We start from the raw sequence: 27,500 nt of genomic DNA, 5'->3' as shown, positions 1-27,500 counted from the left end.
GGCCTACGTTAAATTGAAGAAGGATGAAACTGTTTTTGTTGCAAACGTTTTGAGTCGTGTTTTTATTTTATTTTTCAGAAGATTTCAATCATAGATACTATTTTTGGTTATGAATTCAGTTTCATAAACGTTGGTTTCGTACAATTTTAGTAACCGGGCAACAGCAGTTGAGTTCGTTGCAATTTGAGAAAAAAATAATTCGCAAAATGTATCAATCGTATAGTTTTACATAGGCTATATATCGACACAAGCGTTCGTACAATTGCAGCGACATGTTGTTTTTGCGAATCTGGGGATACAGGAAAGTGTAAGCAGCCTGCTTTTCCCTGAAACTGAAATTCAGCCGTAGTATGACACGAAGATCCTTCTTTTACTGTAGGTTCCTCTTGAAAATGAACTGTTAGCATGCAGTTTAACCAGGAATGGCTTTGCACTCCTGCTGTTGCTGTTGGTGCTGGAAAAAAACACTGTAGAATGTTTTACATTCGAAATGAATAAATAATAGGATTTCTCTTCCCTGACGTGTCACACGTTCATTTGTTTAAAAAATGTATGCAAGTGTGTTACAAACATTCATTCTTCAGCTGCTTGGTGTTCCAAAGCGGGATTTGTACACAGGGCATTCGCTTGGTTTTACTTGTGACTTTTTGTGCTCAGTTGGGAAAATCATATTAGTTTAGTGGGGTACTGGCTCCTTCCCTAGTCGAATGACTAGCTCTTTACACACAGTAAGATTTAATTGACAAACGAGTCTGGGTTCTGTACACATAAAGGCCAAAAGGTCACTGTAGAAAGTGGGACTGTGAATCTCAGACAGCACAGAATATGTGTTGTAGTCCATAAGGCATCCTATGAGCGTCAACATGAAATTCTGCAAAGCAAAACGGCTGTACTTTATTAAGCTACATGGTAAATATGCAGGGTTAGAGTTCAGCATATTTACTGTCATTTAGTTGAAATGTCGTCTTTTGTACATTGCAGTATACACTGTTTTCGTAGTAAAAAGGAGGCTGGAGTAATATGGCAGGATATATATATATATATATATATATATATATATATATATATATATATATATATATATATATATATAAATAAAATATATATTTCCTTCAACTGTTTGCAATCCAGATGTCTATTTGTTTTATAAGGATCCACTTCAGTTGCGTCTTTGTCACTTGAATTCCGAGACAGCCCACTTTGTGTGTAATTGTTTTATTCAGGTAATCCACATCAAGTTTCCCTTCGCTGAAATCCCCAATCCTGGTGCCATTTTTGCAGGTCACCTTGCCGCTCTCTTTGGTTGTCCCCCAGCCCACTTCCACATACCCAGACTGCAGGATATCCTGCTTGTATTCGGGAGAGCCTGTCACAATGTGCACCCTTTTGAGCAGCACAGGTTGCTTAAAGATTACCAAAATATAGTTGCCACTGGTGACGGACTTTCCCCAGAAAAATCCATTGCCATCATATGCATTTTGGAAAGAATGATCTTCACTGACTTCTATGTCAGTAATTGTGTCAGCAGGGGGGTTATTGTTTAACTCCTCTTGGAAATCCTCCTCTTTCAGCTTGTTACGCTTGTCCTGAAAGGAAGAATATGACCCAATGTGCTGGAACAACGAAGGCTTGTATCGGATTATCTCTGTTTGAGTTTGGGAGCGGTAAAAGTGTTCCAGGAGCCAATCGCAGGGCATTTCATCATAGAACATCAGAAGGAACCTTGCAAGTCTGGGAAGGTGTTCGCTGTGATACAACTTCCCAATGTAACCCAGTTTAGAGAAGGCGATGGTAGCCCATGATACCGAAATTCGAGCCACGTACCGTTTGATTAAGGTCAGGAAGTTTTTGGAACAGTGAACATCGTCTTCCAAGATTAGGTGATACTGAGACAAGTCAGAACAGAAGTTGGATAACAAAGCGTAGTCCACGTTCTGTTTGGCCCTGTATTGGACTCTATCGTTGGGGTCGTTGTAGTTCCTCTTGAGGTTTTCCAGTGTTGGATAGATCTCCTTTGAACAGGAGATGACAATCAGGCGACCAGCAGCGACATGCGTGCCAAACTGCCTATTCAGTTCCCCAGCAACCTCAGTGTTGAGGGTGGGATCAAAATTGGCCAGGTAGATTACAAGCACCATTTCTTCCAGCTCTGAAGAACTTAAATGACTGAAGATAGACTGGACTGTCTCCATCAGATAGTTTTCTTTGTGTCTCTTGACAGAACATATTCCTACTGACAGATATCCTACAAAGAGGAAGAAGATATATTTTTTATTTAATGTTTCTTACTGTTTATTGAAGTTTTATATTAAACACGTTAGTTTTAAAATTAGTTTTGACGCAACTGTCATCATCCGAGATGCCCTCACCCCTGCTCAGCTGGAGTGAAGACGATGCTATTCACTTTGCTGCAGCCTTTTGCTAACATACCATTTGCACTTAGCCAACATTCAATTGTTCCTAGAAAAAAACATGCAGGTATTTTAGTAATGCGTCTTGTAAACACTGATGCAAGTAGTAACCTCTTTAAATACAAAAGATGGCAGTAGAGTTTTTGTAGGGTTAGGTAAAATCTGCCAATGACAATGTTGCAGTTATTATGCATTTATACAGTATTGCATTAGTTCTAGTGCTGGGACAAATATCAATATTTTTGACAAGTATTTGGATACAAAAATCAGATGTTCGTTCGTATTCACTAGAAATGACAAAAATACCTTAGATTTATTTACCACCTCACCAGAAGTTGCGTGACAGTTTAAAAAACAGCAAATGAAAAAGATCTCTGAGTGATGTGAGGTTATAGGTATATAAAAATTTTAAAAAAAATTTAAAAAACACACAGGATCAACACAGCAGCTCTTGAACCTCAATTTAAAAGTTTTAGACGGGAAAAATTAATCAAGGTCAAAAACCTGTTGTGCTTCCTTCAGAGCGAGTCAGAATCTCATGGGACAGAAAAAAGGCAAGCACGTCATTCTGAAATGCTTAAACAGTGCCCAACTTGCTGGAAATGTGTAGTGATTTTTATATCCATTGTATATATTGTATGTTTTTTTGTTGCGACTTTGTTATGTGGAATGTAATAAACGAGAACCAAAAACGGCAAGTTTTTGTTCCCCTTCAAATAAAACAAATGTGGAAATGGTGTTTAAAGTTGTGAAAATGTGAAGTGTTTAAAGTTACATTTGTTTAATAAAAAAAAGGCACAAGTAAACCTTGTGCTATTGATGAAAACGTGTCTGACCACTGTTTACTTTGAAGAAACGACAATGGCAAGGAATGAAAAAAAAAAAATCAGTGCAAACTTTATGTACTGTTTATTTCAGGAATAAACAAAACAACTTTTAACTTGAACTGCTATTTGGCCTCCTTTGTTTTGTAGTTAATTCACTGGGGTAAAGAAAGGCCTACACAATGTATTCTTTACACCCCTGCTGCTGTGCTGTCTCTGCCTGCGTTCAGAGCAATAATAATGGCTTTTATTACCTTTATTAAAATGAGCGAATACCCAAACATGAAAATCCTGTGTTCGTCCCAGCACTAATTAATTCTGATTGTGTGAAACAGCCCTCTAAATGGGTTGATGTAGCACAGTGTTCCTTGCAGTTTGAAAAGCTGTAGAAGTAAATTACTTCAAACTACATAAATCTAGACTCCTAAAGCCCAGTTAGGAATAAGAGTGCATTGCTAGGGTTAACAAGAGATTGCTGCGTGTTGCTAAACAAAATATAGACCTATACTGTTTGGTATTTAGTAGTCTAATCCCAGGGTCTGAAATATTGAGAGCCAGGGTGTTGTGTGTATTTTGATTGTTGAACTAAAAACTGTACACAAACCTACAGATGTTTTTCTACTTTCAAAAAATAGCATTTAATTAAACACCTGAGTAAACCTTTTGAAAATATGGCCCATGGTTTCTTAATATGGCTGGACGTTGTATTTTTAGAGCTGTGCCAACATCATCATATCACAGCAATAGAGCTTTTGAAATCCGTTGCATTTGTGATATGTGACAACCTTTAGAGCAGATTTGAGTTTCCTTTTTAAACTAAGTTGCCTAGGCTGCTAAATGTCTATTTGTGAAGGGGCTAAACAAAAGCTTCTAAAATGTGCTTTAATAGGAAACCCACTTCTTTGGAGAAGAGGAAAGCCCAGCAGGAAGTTGTAAGGTACTTTAAGGGGGTCCAGGACATCTTCCTTGACTGAGAAGTGGAGTTTTTCAAATCTATGTGGTATGGGTCGATGAATCTCTGTCAGTTTATTCTCTTTGTATTCTTCAGTCTGCAACACAACCTATATCGGAGGGAAAATGTTGAGAATGACTTGGCGTGACCCATGGCTAGAGACTTTGGAGTGAGCTACCTCTACTGTCCTTTATACTTTAAATGTTTACAGGTTTATCTATTTTCTAGACAATCGGATTGATAGTGTTCCATGACATTTTATATCAAGCCTTGTAATTTTCATTTCATGCTACAGATTTCAATAACAATTCTAGAACCTTTAACTGTATTTTAAAAAAAAAACCTGAGGAACCCTTTATAAAGAGATGTACACATGCATCAGTTACCTGTGTGCTTGTGGGGGAGATTCTCACCAGTGCAACCTCTGCCAGAGGCTGCAGATAAACGTACACCAGTATGGCGAGGAAGAAAATCAGAAAGGCTGGAGCGAACAGATAATGTCGACAGAGCCGTCTAATCGGTAAACGGAGGCCCATAGCTAGAGTTCTGCCGAGAAGAAAAAAAAAATAGAGAAATAATGATGGCAACATTCAATGACATGGGGTGAGCAATATAGACTTCAAGGTCTGACGTCCTCCAGGATGTATAGGTATCATTAATAAAGGAACTTGGTTCAATTTGACAGAAATGTAGTTTATAGGTAAAAACTAAATTGCGCACCACTGCTTTAGATCATTGTCCCATCTGGAATATGTCCTTCCTACAGGCTCATCTACTTTAAAACACACTGTTATAATGTGAAACTAGAAGAGTTCAAAAGCAGACGAAGATTTTGTTAAATAGATCCTTGTGGGGGGGCTCGCGAGTGGCGCATCCAGTAAAGGCGCTCCCCTGAAGCCTGGGGACGGTTTTTGAAAACGTAATCTGGATCAAGTGATCAGGACTTTGTGATCGAGATTCTTTTAAAAAGGAGTTTTGAACTTTTTTCCCCTTAACGGTGTGGAGTATGGTGTGTAGGGAAGTGGAAAACAATCCTCATTTAAATGCATGCAACTCTGAGGCACTGACACAACAAAATGTGAAAAAGTATTATATATATTATATATATATATATATATATATATATATATATATATATATATATATATATAGTCACAAGTAATGCTGAATCAGCTAGGCTGGTCAGTAAAACATTGAATTCCTTTGTATGGAGTAGCTAAGGCTCATGGTTCATCAACTGATTCAGATTCAGTTGTATTGTGTCTGCCAACTGATGATGTGAGGCAGAACAGTAATTGGATACCAGAAAATATAAATAACAGTGAGTTTTGGCCTTCTTCAGTATTCTGAATGGAAGGCATACCTCGCAAAGTAACCTTGTGTGAGCAGAAAGAAATGTATAGTAACAATTTGTACAGATCCAGAACTATTGTACATGGTGCAGAAGTAACCCTGACACATAAATTAAAACATAATTCTCTTGTTAATTGTGCATGTAACATGTGCCAAAGCAAGTCATCAGCGACTGGGCCCAGACTTTGTCCAGCATGCAGTCATTTGGCTAAACACTGTAGAATCTTGTTTGAATGTAACGATTATGAGGGAATCTCTTTCTCTCATCTGAATGTGAATCCACGAGATGTAAAAGTTGAATGCATGGGTTGTGAGGAAAAAGGTCACTTAGTGAAATGGGCGCATCTGGGAAAATTAGAATGTGAGGAAGGTGTCCCTGCTAAGCGTGTACAAGTGTCTTGTAGGTACAAAGTGAAGGCCATGGTGACTCACACTTGTGATGCAAGACGATGGATTAGAGGGCCCATTGTCGTGTTCGCTGAGCCAACCCGAGCTGAACCCGAAAATGAAGTGGAGTCCTGCTGGGAGCGAGCTGAAACCCTGGAAATGGACTGGATGATTTAAAAATGAAATGTATTAATGCAATAATATGTGTTATAATCCTTTGTAGTGTTTGTATAATCTTTAGTTTGGAAAAAATAGTGTTTGTATAATCTTTAGTTTGGAAAATTATGTAAGTGTGTAATCAAAAGTAACACTTAATGCTGTTTTAGTCAGTAATTGTGAAATGTATGTATTTTCTTTATATAAAATCATGCAGTAGAAACTGGTATAGTTTGATACAAGTGGCCAGTTTTTAGGCAGTTCCTTATCAAGATAGGCTTGGTTCCCAGAATTGAATGCTAAGTCTCTATAGCACCCTTTTTAGCCTAAGAAAATGTTGTTAAATGTTGAAATAAGGTTTAATATGCTTGCTTTTTACTAAAAACAATTTGTGTGTGTAAGACCATATGCTTAACACTGTCTGTTATAATAATATACATGAAATTGTTTCTCATCAAGATAAGTTTACATTTAAAATAGTTAGCAATCGTGTGCCATAGGGAATAAACTGTTTAGTTTGACTGAGTTAAAAGATGATGGAACATAAAGAGATGTTCTTTGAAATATAAAATAAGAAGCTTAAACAAATAATAAAAAGTAATTTTAAAAGCAGAGGATAGGTTTTGAAAAAAGTAAACTTTATGTGAACTTTCTTCCCGAATTTTCTGTGAGCCTGTTTTTTAGAGAAAGCAGTGCCTGGTAAACGGATGCATAGTTGGCACACAGAGCGAGAATTCTTTTATCAAAAAGATTATAGCGTCAAGTTTAAAATTTAACGAGGGAAATTATCTTCTCACCCTAGAAGAAGGGGGAACATTGCTAAAAGACATTCGTTATCGCTGGAAATTGGGAAGATTGGCGTGCCACTGGCGAACTGGTTTTAGCTGGCTTGTGTGCTACTGAAAAAATAGGAGGCCGGCCGTAGTTCATGCTGTTAAGAAACTCATAGGACAGAGACATTACAATCGTACACTTAAATAAAAAACAAATAGATTATCCATGAAGAGAAACTCTATATTAGAAAAAACATAAGATGGAAGTTCCCTATAATATCTGTTAAGCACACGCCTGTAAAGAGAGAAGGAAAACTAATTTGAAGAATAGAATGGCATGAGGGAATATGTACTTAGGTACCAAATATACATATTCAAATCAAATATAATCATAACTGATAGTGTTGTATATATTTTAAACAACACTCATATATTCAAAATAACATTATTCTTTTTGTATACACATATAAAATAAAGGAATAGTGAACTATGTTTCACCTAACTTTTTAGATAGAGGAGGGGTCGAAAAATAAGCGGATGAGATCATGGTCAAGTGTCTGGAACAGGTGTCATATCTTGGAAAGTTATTGGCATATGGCCCTAAAATTTTAGGTTGTTGCGTGCCAAAAAAAGACAAGAAGTGTCTAACCAAATTAATGATTGGATTTGATAAAGTCTCTCCATGTACTCCAATGGAGACCAAAATCTATAAAACCTCATGTCTTTTACAATGAGGTACCACAATCAAGACTCAGCTTGGCAGAGTAAAGTGGTCCATCATTTGCAGATCTCCACAAGACAATTCTGATTCCTTTGTTCACGCTACTTTTCCTTATAATAGGAGGTAAGCATATTATCTTCAATATTATATCTCACATGTATTGGTTGTATTGCTATAAGGTATTGAAACTATGTTTTAGTTTTTGAGAGAGTGTTATATTGAATGAACTGAAATATAGAAGTGGGTGCTTATAGACCGCATGTATAGCTGGCCCGGTGGCTGCACAAATACATCTAAGTGTATTAGGTCATTGGCGTGTGTATAGCTGGCGCGGTGGCTGCACTGATGCACGGAGATGTATCATGCCAATTGAAGTATTAATGCTGAATTTGCAACTAACTTAGAAAGGCTAATTGTTATTGCATGTTTATGGATTTTGGTGGTGTGTGCAAACTGCCTTTCCAATATTAAAAGCATTTTAATAAAGCGAAGGAGCATTGCTCTGATTCGTAAAACTTCAAATGAACGAGTCTTGAGTGTTTATCTTGATTAAAATATGGGTTATATGGACATACATACAAGCTCGTCCAGTGCTCGAACATAAACCACTAGGAGTTTGTAACATCTCTGTCCTCCTAACATCTCCCCTGAAAGTTAACAGTGTGTGCAGAGTAAATAAGAGTATGTGAAAATCAGCAGACGTGACTATATATATAATTTGTGTGTGTGTGTGTGTGTATATGTGTGTGTTTGTTTTGCATTTTTATTGCCTGTAATATTTTGTTTAATTTCTGTAAGTCGCTTTGAATAAAAGGTGTCTGCTAAATAATAACAATGTCTGAAATTAAAAAGATGGCCTCCCAAAGGTGATTGGCTACCCGTTATTACACTGCATGACTGTAAAATGACCAGCCCCTGCCTAGGTACTACTGTAAAATGACTTCACTAAGTAGAAAATGCGCAGCTCATTTACATTTATTGAGAACATGTAGTATGTTATGTTGTCTGTTTGGTCCAAATCAATACACGCACTAAATATTGGATGGTCTTCCATAGCTGTGAGACAGACTGTAGACACATTATAGTACTAACACTTGATAGTTGTGCACTTTTTTTTAATCCCCAGGTAAAATAAAAACAGTAGGCTTAAATACAAAACAATACTATAACAACCCTGGGTCTCTTCTGACCTCGTTCACGAAGGCTCTGTGACCCATGGTCAACATTTCAATGGCAGCAAGTATTCAGGGACACCAGAGACAGAAGAATCTCTCCCAGTCAGGGGCTTGGCACACCGCGCAACTGGTACCCAGTTACATTGTTGGCAAGGGACGAGATGTTGCACCCATCAAGGGATCGACAGCGGGAAGCCTTGTCTGCTTGGGATTGGTGGCTGGTGCACCGAGGGTGTGCCCTGGATGGGGGTATAAGTAGCAGGCTGCTGCTGAGACCAAGAGACAAGCTGGAGTGACAGAGGGAGCGCAGAAGAAAGAGAAGCTGGGCAACAGAAGAGAGGAACCAGAGACTGCACTTATTGGCTGTAGCACATGGCTGAAACAGAAACAGGCACTGCTCAGCTGTAATTGTACAACTGGCTGGTAAAGCAGAACACTTACCTGGTCCAGTGTAGAGTCCCGGCTTAATAAATGTGAATGAGAACCTGCAAATCCTGTGTAAGCCTATTTCATTTTTCCCGCAAACGCTACAATATGCATTAAACAAGAGGCCCCAATTCATCTCAACCGACTTTACCACTTACCTGGCAGAAAAAGCTATAAAACACATCATGACAGCCATATACCACCCCCAGGTTAACAGAGGTGTAGAGCGCCTCAACCAGACGCTAAAGAAAGGCATTCGTGCTTACCCAACCGAGGGCCCGTAGTTTGAAGCAGCTGTCCTGCAAACCCTCCTACACTTCTGTGCCTACCTTCACCTCCCAGTGCTCCTCAAGTTGTTTACCGATCTCAGATTTAACCCCATTTAACCCCAGGACTACATTTCTACTCATCCTCCCCCTACTCTGCCACACTATGTATATTCCCTTAACATATAACGTTCCTCCTCGACCGCTAAATCGAGCTTCATTACAGAAACATTAGGCTTTTGGGAATTTGTCTTAATAACCCTATTATCCATATGTTTTCCTGTGTTGTTTTTTTTCTTTTTATTGTTTGTTAATTCTACTAAATCCTACCCAGAGGATAGCTAATGAGTTTCAATGGGAGATCATGTTTATGACTGGACTCTGCTGAAGTCTATTCTGTTTTTATATGTACTCCAAACAAAAATAAAGGTAGGATTTTGAGCAAATTAGATCTGTAATGCAAAATGACTGTAGTTTTAAAAAAATACCATAATTCTCTAAATATATGGCGTACAATTATTGGAAGAATCTTTGCAAATTATATACATGTTGCATGTTACATACAAGGTGCGAGTATAGTGTCCTGTGTGGTATATTGTGGTATTTTTGATAGGGTGGTATCAAATGCATATTATACAAGAGGTGAGTATTAGGAAAATACACACTTTGCATAGCATCCATCGTATAGAGAATTCTATTTTTGTACAGTCCTACAAAGGGATTGAGTTGCAATATGATTATGACTGTGAGGATTGAGTTGCAATTTTGCAATAAGATTACGAGGATTGAGTTGCAAGTTTGATTATGACTGAGGTTCGTGGTAAAACTGTGATTTTAAGGTTCAGGTGTCTTGGGAGTGTGGATATTCTTAGAATATTTGATTCTGAATTGATAATGTGTGTGTATTTTATAACAGGTGCACTTTATTCAAGTATTGTAACCGAAGGCAACCAGCCAGGTATTCTGTACATGTTGAATGTGTTATATTATAAAAATGACAGATAATACTGCAAAAGTCAATGGGTTTGCCACTGCAGTAGTGCAGCAAAGTTAATCTCTAAAATACTTTATATATTTTTGTAAGGATGGTGCGGGTGGTGTTTCAATGTTAGGAGAGGTGGGTGGTCCCTGTTTTTCCATCTTTGCTAAACAAGGGGATGAAGTTGTGAATAACACTGATAAATGTTTTGAATTGTCAAATGAATGACAAGAGGCTAAAAATACAGCAGCAATAGAAAGGTACCTGGAGGAAAGGATGAAGTCTGTGAAGAGATGTATTTGTTTAAACAAATGCTTGACAGGTTGGACCCCGTCAATTATTTGAATATGAAAATGTAGGTAGTTTTGGTTTTTGCATTTTGTACTACCAAGCCACAGAGGTATAAGAGTTTGGCCAAATTGCTTTAAAAAAAGCTCAGCGGTTCTAAATAGTGCAAACTCGCTTGTAGTTCCAAAGGGTTTTGGAGCTCTCCTCACTAGGTAAGAGGTCTGAAAGGATTTAAGTACAGACGTGTGGTTGACTGTTCTACAGTTTAAACCCGTTTTGCGAGTTCTGTCGTGTGCATACTAAGAAGACCAATAACCTCAAGCCCATTGTTTCAGCTCACACTTGTGATTTGTTCTTTTGTTTTTAAAACTAGCCTGTTATGTGTTAACAGTTCCATATTTAAAAAAGGTTCGGTTGTTAGAGAACTATAAGGTCAATTAATATGTGGTATATTTAGTTTGTTATTACAGGTCGATCCTCAACTTTCAATTCTTTTGCATTATTACCATGCCTCGACCTTGGCATCTATACTGCATTTACGACACGACGAGACCTGTACAACGCATGTAACTGTTTTAAATGTATTTGTCGTTAAAATGATAAGAGCAATTGACACAAAACGAAACCTAAACTGTAAACTCTGTCACATGAAGAGGGTCTTAAATTCAGGCGATCGTATTTACTGCTAGGAGTACCGCATACACACACCGAACACGTCATTGCAAAGCCCGGAGTCTGTACTTTTAACCAAGCCGGGTAGGTGCCTGAGTGTAAAGGCTTAAATAAATATTTGCATGAGTACAATATAACGGATCAAGTTTATAAAACTATATTATCTGGCTGAAGAGTCAGGAATGTAACCCCAATTTACAACATTGTTCCTATAGGAATATGTGCTTCGATTTAAGACGTTTCGATTTACAACGCAACTTCTAGGAACTAACCGTGTAGTAAGTGCGAGGACTGCCTGCACTTACATTGTGTGTTAAAACTTATTTGGCTGAACGAATGCTATTGCAAAAAAAGAGTCACACTTATTTGAGTTTGTTTTGTTGAAAGCTTGAGACCTGGGTTGACAAGCTGAACATAGACGCCAGACTCTTAGTTGATACAGCAGTGTATTGTTTTATGATGCAAAAAAAAAGCGAGGACACGACCTTAGCGTCTCATAGCTAGTTACAGCCATGGCTATGATATGAGCAAGACTACAAAAAAACTATTATTTCAACTGAGTTGAACCCATTGTACAAAATTGTATTACAGCATCCATAGAACGTAAGGACAGAGAATTCAGATTGGTATATGAGGTGACATAGAGTATGTGTCCACATTATGGAATCTAACATGAAATACTGTACTACTAGTATGGCTTCTGGTAGCCTTTGCAATATCATTTTGTAGTTTATTTGATATCTATTTTATATATATATATATATATATATATATATATATATATATATATATATATATAGATATTATATATATATATAGATATATGGTATGAATCTTAACCATACAATCTTAAAATTCTATGTGATGCAAAACTTTTGGCCATAGCTGTATACAGTATGTTTATGAGCTCTTAGTCACGTGACAACCTGCCCCAGTCTTATAAAAAAAAAAAAAAAAATTTATTTAATGCAGTCCTGTGTCTTATCCCACTGGTTTTGTTCTTACACTGTAGATACCATATATGGCTCTATTCAACATGATAATCACTTCAAACTAAATTCAATACCACTAAGAGCTATAACATGAACAACAAGGTATCAATTTTTTCATACTGTGAAAAAAACATGATAACTCTTAGATGTGACGGCACAGACAGAAACTAAGGACAACTAAACATACATCTTACCTGTTAGTAATATGCGCTACCATGATATAATGTCAATTATAGCACTGGGACAACCTCAACATAATAAATGCTTATACTCCCCCTGCATTAAAAAAAAAAAAAAGTATATATTAACTAAGGTTGATTTAAATCATAAAATCGTGCGCTTACGCGGACAGTTTGTAAGTAAATGTCAGAGCTCTTACCTTTTCAGATAGTTGAATGTTTTCTGATATCATGGAAACAATATTTAAATGCTAATGAACGTTTCTTAGTTAACATAAGCTAGCATGCGTGTCACAGTGCGACTGAATGCTCTCTTTCATCCAGGTGATTCTGCAGGTTTTGTGTGAAGCACCAGGTAAGGGAGTGGGTGTGGCGTCGCTCTGACTGAAAACTGAATGGTCCAAACCAGCTCTGCCGACAGATTCCACTTCCGTACAGAAGCCTGTAATCCTGCAATGATAAGGATTATTTCACGCAACCCAACCCTTACGGCCATACTTCATGTAAAGTCTGTGGTTTGGTTTAAAGTGTTTGAGTCTCATTAGGCCCGGCGAACACAGTGTAGGCGCCTTTGGCTCCCGTGGGAGTGCACATCAGGAATGCAGCTATTTTGAAATCGTTGTAAGATTGTCGATGTTATCACGAATCAAAGTATACCACTATATATTCATATACAATTATATCAACTACAAGTGCGTATCAAAATATTTACGTATGTTTGAGTTGTTTGTTTTACGCAGTTCTAAAATCGCATCTCAATGAAACGTGCATATGTTAAATATTTAAAAAACATAATAATTTCTTAAAATATAAAACCAACCCCACGAAATATGATTTATTTATTTTTTGAACATTAGTCTTGATTACAAACTGCACACAACCACCCATAAAAACGCAGTCGATTGTATTATATAATAGGTGTTTGGCCACAAAAAGGAACGATATAGTACACACACAAAACTTTTTAAAATATACACAGTACCCTTTGACTTCTTTATTCCCTTTGTCTGGAAGAAATCCCCCCAATCCAGAACATTAAAAAAAATAAATTAAAAAAAAAAAAAACACTAAATTGAAAACTTTGGGCGGTTTTTCGAAATCGTAACCTACTTCAAACATTAAAAAAATAAATAAATAAATAAAATACATGATTTGATTGGGCTATGTCTCAAAACACAAACACCTTTGAACTATTAATCTGAATACACATAGAAGATAATGTCAAATTAGTATTTCAAAGCAAATGTGGTGGTAAGTTTTAGATAACACGGCAAATCTTAAATGTTTCATAGAATTTAAACACGGGACAGTAAAATAATATTTCGATGATTTTATGAAAAATAAAATAAAACACATGGCAGCCATTTTCACAGATAATGATTATCCTTATCCTCGAATACTGAATGTTATTTTATGTAATCTAAGATTAGTTAAACACGGTCAATGAAAGTGGCCCATGGTTTGTTTACTATTTTTTTTTCAGCGAGTATGAAGCCAAAACGTGAATTACCTGTATCAGAACACCTACGATGTATTAAAAAAAAAATCGCTGTATTGATATCTGTTATTTGTTTCAAGTCAAATATGTGTCCTTTGGTGTAAGCTAAAAACAACTAGGTTTTGATATACAGTTGATAAATCACAACGCTTTAAAAATGACTCATTTATATATTTGCTGGGCTGACTTGGTGCACAGCTGGCTCGGCTCACTTCTGCTGCTGCCAAACAAGAACCTAATTCTAGCACATTAAAAAGCCTTTCAAAACGTTTAAAAACATTTGTTTTAATGTTTTCATTTTAGATTGCTTTAAGTTAAATGCAAAACATTTTGCAAAAGCCAGTACATTGTTTATTTTATTAAAATCAAAAATGAGGATTAACCTCCCTACTCATATGGACAGGTGCAACAAATTGGTATTTAACATACTGAGGATGATCCAGTGGTTAGTGTGGAGAGCAGCTAGTGGAAGTCTGCAGGACAGTCTCAACTGCAATGAATCGACTGCCACCAGACACACTGCAGGTGCGAAGATGTTTTCAAATATGTCCTGGGATTTCAAGATGCCTTCCCCAGGCACTAAAATAGCCTGGTTTTAAATATTATCCTGTTTTTTTTTTTTTTTTTTAATCTTAAAACATTATAGTATTTTTTATTTATTTAATAAAAGCATTGAGTGTAAACCAAAGTACATTGAATTCAATTTAAATTTCATGTTGCAACGCCTGATACTTGAAAATGAAAGAAAACATGTTATACGAGTCAAGGTTGCACCTAATTTAAATGGATTTCATTGACCAGTACTAAAAAGAAACAGCTATACAATTAGATGAATGCCTGGACAATCGGTCTGGTAGAAACAAACTCTTCTTTTTGATTACAGGTACTGCGTATCTCTCAGTGTTATAGATCCATTTCACTGATACCTTGCTGTTAATCTCACTCTCTTCAATGCTGAAAGGGAACTTAACATAATCTTATAAAATATGTTTTGTTTTAAAATGTAAATCATTCACAAGTATTATTTGAGGCTTTATAGAATGAAGACAAAAAATCTAAGAAATCGCTTCAAACTTTAACCCTGAGGTCAGCTGATCCCAAACTTTGTTCTCTGTATGTGTTCCTTTCAATTTGTGCTAAGATAGTACAGAGCTGGAGATGATCATGCAAAAAAACTCCACTAAAACTAAATTTATCTCATGACATAGGGAAATTCTTTTTGACCATTTTTAAACATACTTTGGATTACCTCTTTTGAATTATTTGTCTGGTAATGAAACACAAGTAGCGTTGGCAAGGAAAAGACTTACTGCCAAGGCAAACACATAAGTGAGCCATTTCTGTTAGCCGTGTAACTGATTCACCACTCAATGGGACATCTTCATTTATATAAATGGTGGCTCTAAATACTGTCATACTGTGAGGGATTCTTAGTGATATAAAGGATTTGGTATTTCCTTTCCCCACTGTTTAGAGCAATTTAGATGACTGAACACATGCCACAGAGTGGACAATTTTGTTGCAATTGCAATTTTTTTTTATTGGAGGGAAAGTGAAACACTAATATTTTTGTATTGTGTCTGAAAATATGTGCTTTGAAATCAGTACTGATACCCATACTGCACACTCCCACATTAAGCACGAGAGGGGAAAATACAATGTTTCAAATTTTATTTATTGTCAATTGATATTGTATGCATACAAAGTTCCTAGAAAGCTACAAAATGTCTACCACATTATCAAGAAGGCATCAAAATGTGTTACTTAGCAAAGACGAGAACATCTGCAGTAAAGGAACACACACGTGTGAAGCAGGGTTTTTTTTTTTTCTTTTTCTTGAAGTGATGAAATAATTGCACTTTACTGTATTAAAAGATATCACACAATTGTACCGAGAAAGACAGGACACATGGTTTTTATACAAGCACCTTCAAAAAAAAAAAAAAAATTCTCTGCTCACAAACCCTATAATTCTCATGATACTATCTGAACTAAAGACATGTTCACTCACTTTAAAGCCAACATTTAAAATGATTATAAACAGAAAGGTACCAGTACCTACAAAGACAATATATATAAAAAAAAAAAAACTGTACTGCTGATAGGTTTGTGTTGAAATTCCTTTTGAATTCTGTGTAACCTGTCCATAATATTAAAATCTTTTTCTAACATTCATAAACGTAAAAGCTAAGAAACCCCATTATCCAAATTTAAGAGGTATTACTTCAAAATGGAATTTCCATATCAAAGTTACCAGCAGCAGTGCAGTAACAAGTTTACCAATGACCATATCTGAATATGCTGAAGTCGTCACAAAACCTTTTTATACACATAACACAATAAAAACATGAACCAAGTTAATTTTCTTAAGTTATTTATAAATGTGAACAAGTACACAGGGCAAAACAGCTGTTAACACAAAACATGGGAGATACAACAATAAAGACTATTTCATTTGAAATAATATAAAACTCCAAAGTCTACTTCAGGCACGTGTCGTTCTAGAGAGTGATTATTAAAAAAAAAAAAAAGTTCCCTAAAATTCCATAAATATGTACAGGGATACTAGAGACGGTTTAATATAGAAACTTTTCTGATTTCGATAATTTAATAGAAATATTTAAATTCTGGGACTGGTGTATTTTGATTAGATTAAAACTTTTGAAAGAACTTCATCAACCTTAAGCTGGAATCTAAACAGGTGACATTCTGGCACTGAGAGGGCACAGAGAACAGGTCTTCCAAAGTGATTTATCTAACAGCAACTGGCATCAGCTGAGTTGCTTCATTTCTGTTAGGTCACTGAAGCTACAATAGTAAACTATGGTAACAAATATGCATTCGACTGTCTCCTTTCTTGGGACTTGCTTGAATCCTAAAAAAGTCAAAGGGTGTCTTTTACCATTCCTAACAATAGTGCAGCTATTCACAAGAATCAGTCCATCTGCTATATAGCTTTCTAGAAATCAGGGATACTTTAAATGCAGGCCCAAATTTAATGCATCTAATGTAGTCATATTCCAGAATAAACCAACACTTAAAGTTCTCTCTCATATTTGGTCTTGAATCTTGTCAAAAACCTAATATTTACATGTACAGTAGAAGGGGACTTATTCTGCAAAATACTTTTCAAAATCTTTTAGATGCTGAGGTACAGACAAACCAGTGCTGCTGATGCAAGAAAGTACGTTGCATTACAGCAGTGTAAAACAGAGATACAGTGCTGATATTTAAGATTTGCACAGTTTAGTTCATTAGGATAACCCTCCATTTAAGTTGGCTATGACTTTGGCTTCTAATTTCTGCAATGCCACTTTTTATTAAAGTGACGATTTTAAACTAGCAGCAGTTGAAGTATTATTTACTAATAACAAACCACTGTACAAATGATAATGAAAGGGTCTACTTCTCAGTGGAATGGCTGTTTCCATTACGGTTTGAATCAAAGGTAAAAAAAAAAAAAAAGAAAAATCACTCTGGAGGACCAGCTTTCCTTATTAGATAGCCAATAGTCCCATTACTGGTGTTAACAATACCTGACACTATGAACTTGCAGGTGCTTTCTGCACCCTCTCTCAGTACAGAAAATGACTGTTATATTCATGTAAATGAATCCCACTTTCCTTTTCTCCTTAGAAACTTTTTTTTATTAGAAAACTTAAAGGCATTGTGGTGATCTCTTTTTTTTTTTTTTTTTTTTTTTTGGTCTTGCTACAGATAACACTTACAATTGATTCAGTCTTTTCTAAGCTGGAAGTTTCAAACCAAAGGCACGCTCATGCTACAGTGTAAGAAATCGCTAAGGATCAGGTCATATTTTTTTTTTGGTCATTTAGATAAGAAAAGGCAACATTTGTTTATTGTTTCAAGCTCTACCCTGTAAAGTACTTTCTGTAACTGTGTGTTTTTTTTGTAGGCTATTTCTAATTGTGTATATACTGTTTAACTCACAGTAATTCATTCCCATGTGTAAAGTTGTCTTTCAAAGAAGTTATTTTCGTTTACCTTGAAATAAATTTCTAGTTAATGTTATACCAAGATATGTTGTATTACAACATACACTAAGGCACTGTATACTGTTATGCTTTGGCAGTTTTGAATGATATACTCTTGACAAGAGACTGATAACAAGAAAGTCTTCCAGCTTAGGAAAGAGCTCACCTCACAGTTTTAGTGGCATCTTTTGAATATCACACCGCCACATTTAAGGCTTGGATTTATATAAAATGAATGGTGCAGGCCACAGATTCCATAGGTCTTGACGTGTATGTAAAAGGCAGCAACCAATTGATATTGGCAAACAAAAAATAAACACAGAACCTGTTCAGGAATGGTGCACCGTAGCAGATTAATGCAGTGGAAACGGTTTTTAAACTTTACCTGTTTCTTCTTAGTGTCAATTTTCTTTAACATGTGATCCCCACATACACTTCAATTTACACAGAATGCCTGTTATTGATCAAGAAAGGCTAACAAAACAAGATACCTCAATAAGGCATGTCCTACCTGAAAACCCAAGTGCTTAGGACAAGGCGACGATTAACGATTTGTGAGAATGAGGGTTGTTCCATTTTATTAGCAGTACTAATACTTCACTGTGAAAACTTTCTGCAGCTCAAGGGCTGAGATTTCGTAGAACTCTTTGAATTTGTAAATGTAATATGCAACATTCTTATTGCAAAGTGATTATTGGTGTGGCCGAGGTAAACCTAAAAGTAGGGTTAACATCACAGTGCATTCACCTTTCGTTCTCAAGCAGTGAAAGAGTAGTGTGGCTTTGATTTAAGAGGTTCAGAGAACCCTATTTAAGAGAATATCAGAGACCATCGTTCCTTTTGATCTCATCTAAGCTGCAAAAGTTTTAACTTAGTAGTGTACTTATAAATAGGCTTGCTATTATCTTTATCTCATCTTAAAAACTAACTTTTTTTTAATATTTATTTATCCAAAATTATATCTTTGATGAAATACTTTCTTTGGGAAAAAACACACAATCACAATAGTTCAATATATTATACAGAGCTTAGATGTCCCATGTTATAATGGCTAGTGTCTTTGATAATTACCTTTTTTTTTCTTCAGTTGAAACCACAAACAAATTTCAAATAAAAGAGCTAGCAACTGGACACAACCTCACCAACAGATACTACTATAATACATTATGTAAACACACACATTATATATATATATATATATATATATATATATATATATATATATATATATATATATATATATATATATATATATAAATCACACACACCCCTTCCTAAGAAAAGGCATCGATTAGTCATCTGTTAAAATGAACTAATTTAGTATCAAAAGTTTACAACTGTACCGCAATTCACAGCTGCAGTCGTACACATATACATAAAAAAAAATAAAATAAATGACTCCACCCAAATCCGACAAACAAAAACGTGGGTGTGATTCTGATTCGAGGCACTGCCACTTGTATTGAGGTTTACAGTCTCTGTTTAAGGTTTTCAGTAAAATGTTCCTCTCTCATTCCTTCACGAGCCTATAGATGTGATGCTGGGCTCCATGCTCGCTGTTCGACACTTCAAACACACACGCCAGACAAAGAAGAGTCTCCTGTGTATCCCTGTTTGTTACGACCTAAAACAATGTGATCAAAAACGAATTAACAGCAGAGTGCATTCCAAAAAGCATGGGCTTAGTTAGATTAGCTTCAATCTCCTTTGAAAATATTGCTACTGTTTTATTGAATGTGACAATGGAACACATGCCACCCAGTGGCCACATGTTGTTATTGCTGTTTCATTCCTATAGGGAAATTATTATTTGTTTATTTAGAAGACACCTTTATCCAAGGCGACTTAGAGACTAAACAAGCAGAAATCCAAGCAATATTTTGGACTATGTACAAACCTCTAAGCTTCTCTATCGTGCAGTATGAGAAAGACAGCACCGTGTACGCTGTTCATATGTGGACGGTTGCTTCTGCTCTTAAACTTGCTGGAGAATGGCCCTAGACAGATCCCTCCCAGCGAACCCTGTTCCTTCTTGCTCCTCCTACCTCCTGCTACAAAATCGGCTCTGTCCTGATTTCCTCCCTGCCTAGTCTTTGAGAAATACTCCTGCCGCTGCAGCTGTTCCTTTCTGCTCCAGTCTTGACACATGGTTGGCAAAAGGAATGTTAAAAATGCAGGCTTTTCAACTACTTTTGTCTTTCAGAAATGCGCTCCCTTTTCAGGCTTACTCAGACTCCCCCTCCTGCAGAGTAATAGAATACTCCACTGCTTCTATTTGGGGAGGCTTTCACAAGCATACATTCCTTAATTTTTTTTTTTTTCCCCCAGTTTCAATGTATTATGTAAAAACAATATTTAAACAGCATAAAATCACATAGGATTATTTAACTGCTTGATTCTCATAAGAGCACTGATAGATAGATAGAACAAAAAAACAGCAGTAATGTCTGCTAAAGGATCTTAGGAGCCAAGACACTAAAAAAATAACAGAAATATCTTACCAGTAAAATGGTGAAATTCTCCAGTACACTGTTCATCATGTATTTCTCTGGCAAGTGTTTAAGCTTGTGAATAAAATTGATCATATATTCACACATTGGCGAGCGACTTATCCTATATACAAAGCGTCCATTCTCAAACCTTCCATATTCAGTCTGAAAAACAAACATCATCATAATAATAATATAAACAGAACAATCCATTACCTCAGGGGTTTTTAAATGATATATATTTTTTTTTTTTCTTTGTGTGCCTGAGTATCCTGCTTCTGTTCACTAAATAAAACTAGTGCCTCTTTAGCAGCATTTCTAAATGCATACACATAGTCCTGTATATAAGCAGGGTAGGTCCGTTCTTAAAACTGTGTGGTATCAAAAGTAATTGTTGCAGGGCAGGGTTAATTGTTGAGTTGGAGTGCCACACAGTTTGTATTCTGGTATTTGCCTTGCTTTGTGCTCTGTGATAAACACCAAAGTCCAGCCATGATATGACTGTACTACAGCTGACTATTAGAACTACAGCTGGCTTACTTATTGTGTATATGGTTCACACCCAGTAAGACATAAAAGCAAATGACAGGCTATTTGATACTGAAATGTTGCTGGTCTGACAGTCGTATTTTAACATTTGTAAAAATAAGTCATTTATTATTTCTATTAAAATCAGTTGAGAGCATACCTCTACTTTTTCCACAACTTGCTTGCCGAACGAGCACACCTTAGTGGAGCAGGTAATTGTCATGTTTTCAGAGCTCTCATACTGGCTTGTGACACCATAGAATGCTCCTGCATCATCCTGTATACTGCAGTTCAAGTCAGCCTGCAATGTATAAGAGACCCTGTTGAAGTTTTGCTTTTACACAGACAAGTTCTGAAGCCCTATGCCTATTCTTAGGCCCTGTGAAACTTCACATACCAAAAGAGGTTAAAATAAATACTACAAGTGCCACGTGCCCATTCGAACCTGAACACAGTAACATAGTAACAACAGGCCTTATCCTATAAAGGGGAAGGGGGGGTAGGTTAGTGGCAGAGGGAGCTGATAGTTTGCACCCCCCAGTTCCCCCCCCCCCCCCCCCCCCCCCCCCCCCCCCCCATTCTGCACAGACTACATTTAGTGTGACTCTTCTATGAATATCTGAGACATGTCGTGATCCACTAATATATTCACACAAGCAAAAAAAAAAAGCAAAAATATTCTTTGGAACCATTTTTCCAACTCATTAACAGAAGTGGTTGTATTTAAAGATCACATTAAGGCAGGCGTTATTGTGTAGATTTATTTGAAATTTACATTCAGCCAGTACTTCAAAAGAATCTTTAAAAAGGCTTATTCAGATGATGATATGCATATTTTGTACAAAGCTGCTAGTTTGAATATTATAGTCCAGCAAATGCAGGCTATGTTTAAACAGCTATTAAAGAGAACAGTAGGTCACTTTATTGTTTTAAAAAGACTATGCAGAATTGCTGCATGCTTTGATCCATCTATAAAAGGGTCACTTAACCAAATATAGAGCTCTTACATTGCTCAGAATATTCTTGGATTTACATGTGATGTATCTCTTTATGTAACAATTAGCATTGAGATGCTAATACTTTTGAGAACAGTCTGTAATATGGAGCATTAACAGTGCAATATAATTATTCACATATCAGGGTCATCTGCCATTTATGTCTTGTGTGGTGTACATTTTAAAAGTAATTAATGGATGAATGCATTATTTAAGGGTCACTGACCTACTTGTAATAAAGATGAGTTTTCTGGTATGCATTGCATAATTAAGGCACCACATTCCACTGTGCTAATGGTTTTATCAAGGAGTTATGACAGTTTACTTTTTTATTTTAATTTTGGCCACTAACTGATCTATTAATCCCAATGGAAAACATGTTTAAATGACACCTAGGTGCTAACCTATGCAATGTTTAATTATAGTGAAGGTCGAGCAAATCCTTTTGGATTTTACCCTGGGTATTTCTAATTGTATACAGCCAGACACCACATGTATATTGCACCCCTGTGATCTGCATCAGCCTCGCTTTGTGTATAGAAACATACCCACCAGCAGGTGGCAGAAGTGGAACACTGGGATCTCGCCACCTGTCACGCTGCAGGCAGGTGTTCAAACAAAGAAACAATAATGCATTCTTAACAGACACTGAGGAGGAGTTTTGTGCTGCTCATCTATTTAAAAATGTTGAATCTTGTGAAATACCTGCAAACCTTTGAAACAACAGCGTGTAATCAATTTTCAATTCAGTTACTACTACTACTGGATAAAAAGAACAAAAACAAAAATTGGAGTAGTGGAGTAGAAAACTCACCCAGAATTTTACGAGGAAGAAGGCATTATGCGGTCCCTTGCCAAACAGCTCCTTCAGGCCTCCTTTCTTTTCCGGGAATTTATCATAAATCTGACGAATGTCTACCGATTCAAGCAGGGCATCGTTGTAGGAATGGTTGGTTTGCCCGATGTGTACAAAGAGGTGCTTGTTATACTAGAAGAGAAAAGTACACAGCATGAGAAGTTTCGTTGTTGGGCAAGACGAACCTAAAGGCTCGGTCATTTCCCCTCGGTTTTAAGGCCTATTAGGAATCACACCAGGAAAAAATTCAATGCACAACCTGCTGTAACTGCATGCCTTATTAAACCTCATAACATTATTATTATTGAATTAATGTTCAAGCAATTTTTTTTGAATTCATTAAATACTGCAAGGGTTCTTGGGATGTGCCACTTGACTGAAGTACTTCAAATTATTTTTTATGAGGGTTATTTCAAAGTCATCCTAGCCTTCAGTTCAATATCTTTTTCTACAAAACCAAAACAGGCTTTGGAAGATTTAAAACAGCTGAAGTATTCAGGATAAACACGCTTCAAGTCAGTCCTATTTACATTCTGTTTTATTATCAAATATTATATATATATATATATATATATATATATATATATATATATATATATATATATATATTATATATCTATATATATATACTATTAAATATCCTTATATGATACTTCAAGACAAATTAGGAATGCAGACTAATCAAGACAAATCACCTGCCTCAACCTCAAACACAAAACCAAAGACACTTGTTTCTAACAGAATGAATAGAAACTGTTTTGATTTATTTCCCAGGAAGACTAGAACATAAATATCTAGATTTGTATTTCTTTAGTTACATATTTAAGTTGAGACAGAGTGACTGGCAGCATTTCAGCAAAATAAATTAATGCATGAAGAGTAAAGATGTGAAGATACCATTTCATTTGGTCTTGTTTTTAAAGAGTTATGTGAGGACTTAAGCTTAGGCATGCAAGTGTAAATAAATGGTACTAAAAATGCTTTTGGAATTTATTTTAACCAGGTCTAGGTTTTTAGGAGCTACGGCCATTGCTATTCAATAACAAAAATGTATGATTTAAACTGTAGAGTGAATTTAAGTCCTTTCAATGAATGGCTGTCAAAGACACCAGTTCAGAATGCCTACCGAATCAGGGTCTCTCTGCTGCTCGAGGAAGGCCGAGAACTCCACCTGTCTCAGTTTGGTTGTTCCAATTGAGCGGCCTTGCCAGGCAGGTACTGAGGGGGCTGGTGCTACTGCAGACTCATACCCTGCATATCAAACAACACCGTCAATACCATTTCACAATTCACAAAAACAACCATAACACCCAAGACCTTTGACATTCAAATTCTTTGAAGGAGCTGTGCAACTGTGCACAGATATACTCATTTTATATTTCTTGGAGTTAACAACATGCGACAAGCGTACCTAGAAGCACTTTAATATTAAGTGCTATTTTCCAAAAATGCAACTATTACTAAATAAATTTAAAAAGACAGTTTAGAAGGGAACAAGTGATTACATTACTAATAAGATAGTAAGGATTTAAAAGCTCTGATCGTTCTCTTCGCACCTCACTTTTAGAGTTTGGCTTAGGAGGGACCGAGTATCATACATTATAATATTATAAATCCTTACCTGGAACAGGTGTTGTTCCTGCCGGTTGGATTGGATATGCTTGCTGAACAAATGGCTTTATACTAAAAAAAACAATACAAATATTTGTATTGAAGGATCATTAGATCGATGCAGACCGATATACAGAGTGTTTAAATACAGTATACAAGTTTAAAACCATGTAGGGATTAAATCAGAATGAAATGTATGGTGCCGCCACAGCTCTACTTTATAATAGCTATGATGCCGCCATAATTTGGATTTAGGTGTAAATCCTATATAGTAAGCCATGTGTTTCTTTAGCACTGCAACCAAACTGCATGTTTATTTTTTATCATTTCTGATTGATTTGTTTACTTACTCATGCGAGGATCCTGGCTGGCCTGTGGATATCATACCCGGCCAAAACTACAACAAAATAAAAGTGTGTCACTTCTGCAGAACACATACTAGATCTTCACCAGTCGTTTTATTCCTTTATTTCTCTCAATACAATCCAGTTTAATAAAAAAAAAAAAGTTAAAAAACAACATGCCCTAACTTACTATCTGCATTATAGTTCAATATTTCTTACAGGACGCAATGTGGATGATTTAAATTGCAACTGAACAGATGAATTAATGATGATAATGAATTTGGCCAGAGGCCACGTCCGTGGGTGCTGACAGCGACCCGCTACCTGGCTAGCGAATACAAGAACACATCCTGCAGTCTAGTGCCGCAGACAGGAAGTGGATTGTAGGGCCACCTCCCCCCAAAAGACAAAGCCGCCAAACCATGACTGGATAAAATGATTATGATGAAGGGTTAACGCAGCAACCCAACAAAATAGGAAAAGGCTGAATGGGAGGGAGAACCCGCCTTCTCCAGCCTGCCACGCACCCTGAAGAAACTAAATACGAACTGCTTGGCACTCAGGTAAGGAAAAAAAAACCCTACTCGCTAGTAGGAGGAAACCTTAGGGAATCCATGGCTGAGGGTAGCCCTTCCTTCAGGCCATAAAGATGGTCGTCTCCCTGTTTGGCCTCACCGCGCGTGACTGAGAGGCCAAACAAAAGAAGCGACATGAATGCAAGACACACAGAGCGTTTTCAGCACTTGGATATGACGTGTTGATTAGTGGGCGGATTCTCCTTCCAGAAATACAACCAAGTTTTCCATTCTTTTCCTTTTTTGTTATATACTTTCTGAACAATAAACTTGTTTAACTGTACACCTTTTCCCCTCCACTCATTACATTTCCCATGTTTAATCTGGTTATATGCAGGGTCTTGCATGCAAAATGTAATACTACAAATGCAACAGATTGTAACGTTTGATGCATTTCAAATTACTCAAATATCTGAATCATCTCACCTGTCCAACGTTAAGTATTTAGGCAAACTACTGCTTTTCTATGGCATCTCTTACAGATCCTTATACCAACATTAAATACACAGGAGATATGCATGTCCTCACTTACCCCAGGTGTTCCTGGAAAAGCAGGGCGAGGAATGCCAGGCAAGCCCAGTTTATTGTGGATGGCAGTGGCTGATACGATCTGTGCGGAGGACATTGCTGCCATGCTTTGTAGTGCTTTGTCCTTCACGGTTTGATCCTTGAACATCAGTAACACAAAGTCTTAATATCATAGGAAAGAACGAGTTGTTCAAGAGCAGCTATGAAGCAGAGAGCTAAATCTATAAGCCTCAAGCAATACCCACAGGCAAGCACAGATGAAGGCAATTAAACAGGGACTGCTGCTTTTGTTTTTTTGCAAGATTAGGACATGTTCAATATGTACCGATTTATCAGGCTTCCTTGACCTTGTGTGCAGTGGTACTGTTAAGGTGTAACAGTGTGGTATTAGCATTCAGGCCTCTAAGACCAGTGATACCAAAACATCTTCCCTTTGTGAGATGCTGTGAAATAACTCCAAATGAACCTGAAGACAGCAGTCTACACTGTGGGTCCAGAAAGCAAGACGTTACATTGGTGTGTTGGCTGTGTAACCCAGTCTACAAAACATTCACTGTACTGGGATCTGTGACATAGTGGAAACCAGATAGGCAGGAAGCTCTGAACTCTGTCATCCCACTGATGAGAAAATAACGTCTACGCAATGCAGTGTACCGTAGACAGTGCAATATCAAGAGATATAGTAAGCGTACATTTTGTAACAAGTCCATTCCATGTTAAGTGTGTCAAAGTTTCCCACATTGTAATGTAGACAGACCACTTTTTTTTTTTTATATAAAGTTGTGTGTGTGTGTCTATATATTATACAGACACACACACACACACACACATATATATCCTAGATATAGCAATATATATAATATATATATATAGATATATATAATATATATATATTGAGATATATAATGTTTATCAAAGGGATTGATTTTGAGATTTTGAGATGTTGCTGTAACACACGATGGAATGGGCCTACAGCAGTTGAAAAGGAAGAGTTTAAAAAGGTGAAATGCATCAGTCCAACACGAAACGGAACACAAACGACTGCAAAATGCACATGCAGGTGGGTTTAAACAAGCTAACACTCTGGGTGAGCATGCTGGCAAGAAAAAGGTACTGTGATGCAAATACACACAAAACAAAACCAAAAAAAAAAAAAAACCCTTTGTGTAAGAAACCATGGTAAGCAAGTGCTCTCTGAGAGAGGCCTTTACAGTAACAGTGGAGATACTGTACAAGCTAGCCTAAAGATGGGCCAAGCGCAGCTACAATGCATACTGTGAAGAGATACTTACCATGCTTGTTACCTGAATACAAACAAACAAGAGGACATGTACTTTAAGCCTTTTGCTGTTTAAGCATGTGAAGCTATGCGAAAGTTCTTCAACTTCCGAGGCACATTTTAAGACTTAGCGGTTTTAAAATGTTACTTATCTGTTCTGCACAGTATTTAGAACAGATTCAAATACAAATAATCACCGTTCACAAAACTTCAACTTCAACAGTAATTGTATAATCAAAGATCCCTGT

General features: G+C 36.6%; 2 protein-coding genes and 1 long non-coding RNA gene across 4 annotated transcripts in view; all 3 read right to left on the bottom strand.

Moving 5' to 3' along the window:
- Window positions 1-1,112: 1,112 nt before the first annotated feature.
- LOC121330096 (alpha-1,3-mannosyl-glycoprotein 4-beta-N-acetylglucosaminyltransferase C-like) lies at window positions 1,113-2,450 on the bottom strand. The gene is made up of 2 exons (XM_041276369.1): window positions 2,405-2,450; window positions 1,113-2,245 (listed from the first exon to the last, which is right to left on the bottom strand). The coding sequence occupies exons 1-2, from the start codon at window positions 2,448-2,450 to the stop codon at window positions 1,113-1,115; spliced, it is 1,179 nt and encodes a 392-aa protein (XP_041132303.1).
- Window positions 2,451-3,510: 1,060 nt separating this feature from the next.
- Window positions 3,511-12,928, bottom strand: LOC121329478. The gene is made up of 3 exons (XR_005951790.1): window positions 12,755-12,928; window positions 4,574-4,733; window positions 3,511-4,296 (listed from the first exon to the last, which is right to left on the bottom strand). It is a non-coding gene; the product is annotated as an uncharacterized LOC121329478 (long non-coding RNA).
- Window positions 12,929-15,710: 2,782 nt separating this feature from the next.
- LOC121329577 (transcriptional enhancer factor TEF-1) overlaps window positions 15,711-27,500 on the bottom strand; it is a 38,112-nt gene continuing 26,322 nt past the window's right edge. Inside the window, exons 2-10 of one of the 2 annotated variants that reach the window (XM_041275226.1) lie at window positions 27,266-27,277; window positions 25,978-26,112; window positions 24,877-24,923; window positions 24,537-24,598; window positions 24,042-24,166; window positions 22,874-23,047; window positions 21,225-21,365; window positions 20,549-20,701; window positions 15,711-19,671 (exon numbers count right to left, since the gene is read on the bottom strand). In XM_041275226.1, coding sequence (XP_041131160.1) covers window positions 19,558-19,671; window positions 20,549-20,701; window positions 21,225-21,365; window positions 22,874-23,047; window positions 24,042-24,166; window positions 24,537-24,598; window positions 24,877-24,923; window positions 25,978-26,112; window positions 27,266-27,268 — 954 coding nt within the window. In that variant the 5' untranslated portion in view covers window positions 27,269-27,277 and the 3' untranslated portion in view covers window positions 15,711-19,557. The remainder of the gene's footprint in view (window positions 19,672-20,548; window positions 20,702-21,224; window positions 21,366-22,873; window positions 23,048-24,041; window positions 24,167-24,536; window positions 24,599-24,876; window positions 24,924-25,977; window positions 26,113-27,265; window positions 27,278-27,500) is intronic. The other variant, XM_041275225.1, reaches the window with a different exon arrangement.

The sequence above is a fragment of the Polyodon spathula genome, chromosome 17 (assembly GCF_017654505.1).
Source record: "Polyodon spathula isolate WHYD16114869_AA chromosome 17, ASM1765450v1, whole genome shotgun sequence".
In the NCBI taxonomy this organism is placed as follows: domain Eukaryota; kingdom Metazoa; phylum Chordata; class Actinopteri; order Acipenseriformes; family Polyodontidae; genus Polyodon; species Polyodon spathula.
This window is presented reverse-complemented; position numbering and strand designations above follow the sequence as displayed.

Excerpts from the sequence above, each read along its gene's own strand:
- LOC121330096 (XM_041276369.1), bottom strand. The coding sequence starts at position 2,450 with ATGTTGGCTAAGTGCAAATGGTATGTTAGCAAAAGGCTGCAGCAAA. Across the intron at positions 2,246-2,404 it reads TAGCAAAAGGCTGCAGCAAA|GATATCTGTCAGTAGGAATA; the intron begins GTGAATAGCATC and ends TCCTCTTTGTAG.